Source organism: Panicum virgatum, chromosome 4K (genome assembly GCF_016808335.1).
Source record: "Panicum virgatum strain AP13 chromosome 4K, P.virgatum_v5, whole genome shotgun sequence".
Classification (NCBI taxonomy): Eukaryota; Viridiplantae; Streptophyta; class Magnoliopsida; order Poales; family Poaceae; genus Panicum; species Panicum virgatum.
The window spans coordinates 35,084,043-35,089,784 of record NC_053139.1 but is presented as its reverse complement, the minus strand read 5'-3'; the positions used below and the strand labels follow the sequence as shown (position 1 = coordinate 35,089,784).

At 52.3% G+C, this 5,742-nt stretch overlaps 1 protein-coding gene across 1 annotated transcript; it reads right to left on the bottom strand.

Moving 5' to 3' along the window:
* Positions 1-2,886: 2,886 nt before the first annotated feature.
* LOC120703703 (protein TsetseEP-like) lies at positions 2,887-4,205 on the bottom strand. Its single transcript, XM_039987857.1, has one exon. It carries the CDS (start codon positions 4,105-4,107, stop codon positions 3,262-3,264), a length of 846 nt encoding a protein of 281 aa, XP_039843791.1. The 5' UTR covers positions 4,108-4,205; the 3' UTR covers positions 2,887-3,261.
* Between the last annotated feature and the right edge of the window lie 1,537 nt (positions 4,206-5,742).

The following is a 5,742-nucleotide window of genomic DNA, read 5'->3' as shown; positions in this document are numbered from 1 at the left end:
CCCACCCCAAGCCGCCGGAGAGAGGGGGAAGGCCCCGCCGCCGCCTTCACCGTAGGTCGCATGAGCTTTCGGCAGCACGCTCCGACGGCGGCGCGGCCGGAGGAAGGGGAGGCGGGAGGTGCGGCAGCTAGGTTTGAGGGAGCCGCCCTGTCGCCCGAGTGGGGATGACGTGAGCGGTTTTCGAAGTGGTATTTTAGAGACCCAGTATTTGTTGTTTGGATGATTTTAGAATTGACATCGGAATCTTCCTCCAATACCGATTGACATTGGACACACCATAGCACACTGTCCCGCATTTCCTCCCCTTCCCTCTCTGTATTCAGGCGAATCTCTCTCTAGCATCGCGCTGCGCGGCCCCTCTGATAGCGTGCTACGCGCTGCCCCTCCAACTGTCGGCCGTTGCTTCTCCTCCCGCCGCGCTGCCCCTCCGACGGCAGCCCAAGTTGGTGAAGAGGGCAACGAAGGTGAGCTGGTGGTGAGCTTGTATCACACATTCACACGCGAGGAGGGCATGGATAGCACGATGGATGGGCTGGGCTTTGTTGTATTCCATTTCATAGATTTATCTCCATCCAAACAGCCACTCTGGTAGTGTAACTCATTTCCAATATCAGTCTGATTTAATTTTAAACTCAATTCATTGTCGACATCCAAACACAACCTTAGTGGCAGAGCGGGTTGCTACTTAAATTTTGCAGCGATCGTAGACGGAAAGCAGCAGCACCTTTTCAATGGATGATTCGCTATTCCGAAAATCTTTGTGAACTCGGAACCTGCAGGTGAGGTGACAACGACCGCCGGCACCAGCGCATTAGCAAGCTAAAAAGGACATTTCATATTATGGAAAGGTCCGTATGATTCAAAACCATTTTATTATTCACTTCTAATGTACTTACCTTTCTTTGAAAGACAAGCTGTACTTGGAGGATCTTATGGTACGGTGTTTTCTAATGAAAAGAAAAGAAATGCTATACTATTCCTCGGGGTTTGTTGATTCAGGCCATGTTTAATTCTCTAAAAATTTTCTACACTACCCGTCACATTGAATTTTTAGACACATGCATGGAGTATTAAATACAATTGAAAACAATAACTAATTATATAGTCTAACTGTTTCATACGAGATGAATCTTTTAAACCTAATTAGTCTATGATTGGACATTAATTGTTAAATAACAGCAAAATATGCTACAATACCAAAATCCAAATTTTTTCGCGAACTAAACACAGCCTGAAGATTTTAAATTCAATTTGAATTGTGCCGAGCAAAGGCGCTCGAGAGTCCATGTGGGTTTTGTTTGGTTTTCCAAAATACCTCAAGCAACAAATTTAGATGCGTTGTTCTCAAATTCCAACATGAAGTTGCTCGAATAATTTTCAAAAAAAAGTTGCTCAAATGTATTTTTCAAGTACAATGATGCCAATGATCAATCTTGACGACTCCGTCGGATATTCGTCATTCGCCGGCGCCAATCTTGGCTGTGGGCATGATGACGTGGATCCAATACAATGATGGTGCACGGCCAAAGATCCACGGTGGACAGTTTCCATCTTTTTTTTTTAGCTGTACACTGTAGGAGTACACCACAAACATCATCAACTTTTCCTAACAAGGAGATGGACGCAGAATTAGGAAATGATTAGCCGGGTCTTATCACCTGCAAAGTGGAAGCCATGGGGCCATCCTTCCACTTCCACATGGACAAATATCTCCCTCTCGACGCTGGAAGAATTACCGTCTTCCGGCACCCTTTCGATCCTACTAGGATGAGGAGGAACATTCATCATCTACTCCTAGATCCCAATCCGGCGACCGGCGTGTCGTGAAAAGGCGCCGCTTTATCATGTCCTAGTCAAAAGAGGCCCCTCCCATCCGACTCCGTTTCGCGCTCTCGCAACAAACAGGGAAGAAGAATCCGATGCCACCGCTCGCATGTGCACCGCACATTGCAAGGGCAGGCGACACAAAGATCAGCGGCCACATCTTCACGAACACGGCCATGGAATGCCACGCGAGAACCACCACCCCACCCGGGCCGCGCGGCAACAAGACGCCTTTTCTCATTCTGACGAAAGCAGGAGGTGAACCGATCGGCCTCGGACTCCCGGTGAATTGCTCTCCGGTCTCCACTCCAGGCCTTTGCAGTTGCTGGACCTGGAACCTGGAACCTGGAGTTTCTGAAGGAAACGGCCAGGAAGGTGATGACCAGAGCGCCACCGGACGGCGAGACCCCCCCCCCCCCCCCCCAAAATTTTATACGGCGGCGCAATCGCCGCCCGGCTCTGTTCCCGATCGATGATGAAGTGCGCAACCGGGGGCGGGAGCAGGAGCAGGCGTCGTGTCACCACCGGCGTTGAATCCGGTGGACAGGGGAGTGCGGCCAAGCCAGCCCGTGCGGCCGGTGGCCATGTGCGCGCGGGAGTAAAGAAAGCCGGGGAGGGACAGCTCCAGATGCGGCGCAGTAAACAACAGCTTCGGCGGCGCTCCGGCACCCGGAGCCGGCCAGGGCGACGCCTGTCCGCGCCCGGATACTTCCCGGCGAATCTGTTCTCGCAGGGGGATCGCCGGTGTCTTGCTTATCTTTAGTCCCCACTGGCGCCACGCAACCCAATCAAACAGTGCCGCTACCGGCTTTGCTAACCACCATTGTTTACCTCCCATGCTGCAGCACTAGGATAGAGATCACGGCCCGGTGACTGGGCATTGCTCATATCTTAATCCGGTCTTGATCCGAGTTCGTGCTATGGAACAGTTTCCAGAGCAGGGGAACGGCGCCCTTGCTCTGGCACTAGCACTCCTCTGTTCCAGACACAGCAGGGAGCCAGCCAGGGTTGGTGCCGCGGAATCGCCATGCTCAGCCGCAAGCGTCGCAATCGCTATCCACATTCAGCAAAGCCTGAAGAACTCGCAGACAATAATTTACACAGCAACTTAGCTACGGGTTGCTTGTTCTTCCTTTATCGGTTCATTCACAGGATGCGATGGCGGTGAGGATGCCACATTGCCGCGGGGCTCTATCCAAAACTCATCTCATGGAGCTACGATGTGCTAGCTAGCAACCAGGAAACGCGAAAAAGAAAAAAACCCAAATCGGATCGGGGGAGCAAGAACAAGGAACGGAGGTACCATCCCCTCCTCTTTCCAATCCTTCCCTCGCATGCCTTGTCTTCATCTTCTTCCTCTGCCTTCTCTCACTCTCGCAGCTCGCTGTCTTCTTGCATCTAGCCCGGCGCCATCGGTCGGCTCGGGCTGCCACCTGCCTAGACGACGACGCCGCCGGCCGCCTGGCCGCGGCGGACGGTCTCCCGGTGGCGGATGAAGGACTCGATGCGCTGCAGCTTGAGCTGGTGGTGGAACTTGTTGATGAAGGCGTCCGCCAGCGCGTCCACCTCGCCGCCGGCGCCGGCCTCCTCCTCGGGCTCCGGCTCCGGCTCCGGCTCCGCCGCGGGGGCGCGGCGCGCGCGCGCCCCCTCCCTGGTCGTCGCGGGGCGCCGCGCCTCCACCGCCCGCACGGCCTCCTCCACCTCCTCGGCCTCGAAGTGCGCGAACGCCGACCGGTCGCTGGCTGACTTGCGCAGGCGCGCGGGGAGGCGCGGCAGCTCCGCCTGCGCCGCCGCCTCCGACCGGCTCCGCTCCACGTGCGCCGCCGTGTGCGCGTCCGCGTCCTCGTGCTCGCGCTCCGGCTCCGGCTCCGGTTCCGGTTCCAGCTCGGGCTCGGGCTCGGGCTCCGGCTCGACCACGCGCTGGACCACGACGGGCTCCTCCTGCTCAGCAGCCAGCGCGGGGGGCTGCTCGTACCCCAGATCCACCGCCCCGGCCACGGCGGGCTCCGGCGCGGGCGCGGCGAAGCGGGAGAGGTTGAAGGACCGGAGCCGGCCGAACGCCATGGAGGGCACGCGGGACAGCTTCCGGTACTGCTCCCCTCCGGCGCCCGGCGCAGCAGCGGCGCCCTCCTCCTCCTCGGCGGCGTCGGCGGCCGCCGGCGCGGCGACCTTGGAGGTGACGGCGATGGTGCCGATGACGATGTTGAGGACGACGAAGAGCACGGCGGGGGTGAAGAACCCGTGGACGGCGCTCCACAGCGCGGGGATCGCCTCCTCCAGCATCGCGCCGCCTTGATGGGGATGGGGGTGCGGGGTTCTGGCGAGGAGCGAGAGGAAGGGGAGGAGACGGGGATGGGAGAGGAGGTGGTGGCCTGGGGGTGGTGGTGGGGAAGAAGGGGGCTGCCAGAGTGGGGTTTATTTAAAGAGGAGAGGGGAGTGAGGTGGGGGCGTTTCGCGCACATGGCCACGGAGGAAACGGACAAATGGAAGGTGGGATTTTGGATTGCTCTTGTTTTTTTTTTCTTTTTTCTCAAAGGATTTTCTTGAGGATTTTATTCAGAGTTTTATACGAGGCTAATGAATGGATTTGATTATACGGATTCTATTTCTTTTGTTTTTGAGCTGTGTATGTTATTTCATTGTTTATGAATTTGATGTTCATAGTAGATGAGCAGTACTTTTCCACTTAATACAGCACGACAGATATATAAACCTATACATATGTACATTTACACTATTGCCATGGTTGTACAGAGGGAAAATTAAGTTTCAGTTGTTAGCTGTACTCTTGGCGAAGATTCTATGAAAGGAAATATTGCTTGTGACTGAATGACAGATGTGGGACGCGTTATCTTTTACGAATGAGGCAATCAATTTGTTAAAGGGTTATGCAAAACAGTTCACAAAACCGGTTTTTGTTTCCAATGCCAGAGGGTGCTTTGCTACTACGAGAACTATATGCTAAGAAAAGTATCAATACGGTTCCAACCTCTCTCAGAAAATTACAAGGAATGGATGTGTATATGGCATGTCATTGTGCAATGCGTTAACATTGAAGTTGTGAGAAGAATCATCTTGTGGAGGGCTGGTGCATATCTCATTATAGAATTACACGATTCATCTAGAAGGTGATGTTTGGGTTGCCATAAGTTGCGATGATGTGTGGATTTAGTCTTGCATTTGGCTGTGCAAAATGTGAGTCCTGATTTTGCTTGTTAGTGTTGTCATAAGGATTATGTGAAGAAATGGTTGTTTTCATACAAATTGTGAAGTACGTATATGCCACACGATGATATTTTGTCCTTTTCAAAGAGGGCAATGAGCTAGTTGGAGTGTTCCAGCAAGCGGTGCGTGAAAGCGGGTTCCGTTTCGAATGTTAGCGATGCTTTTCTGTGAGTCTTCTACACTAAGAAAAGTGTCACTTAGGGTTTCGAAATCAGAACTTACAAAAAAAAAGGCGTGCATACACTGTCATCAGACAAGATGTTAACATTAAAGTTGTGAGAAGATTTGTCATTTGGGGAAAGGAGGTGCATATCTAATTATCAAAATGATATGGCTCATTTTGAACAACTCTCTGGCCTCAATATTAATTTTCATAAAAGCGAATTATTCTGCTTTGGGGAGGCCCAGGCTGTCCGAATGGAATATGAACAAATTTTTGGCTGCAGCCAAGGTATGTTTCCGTTTCGATACCTAGGAATACCTATGCATTACAGAAGACTTTAAAATTCAGATTGGAAGGGTGTTGATGAAAGATTCCAAAAGAGGTTAAGCGGATGGAAAGGGAAGTTGATTTCTGCTGGTAGAAAGCTAGTCCTTATTAACTCTGTGCTTAGCAGCTTACCATTGTTTATGTTTTCGTTCTTTGAAGTTCCTCGTGAGGTTCTAAAAAGCTAGATTTCTATAGATCTAGGT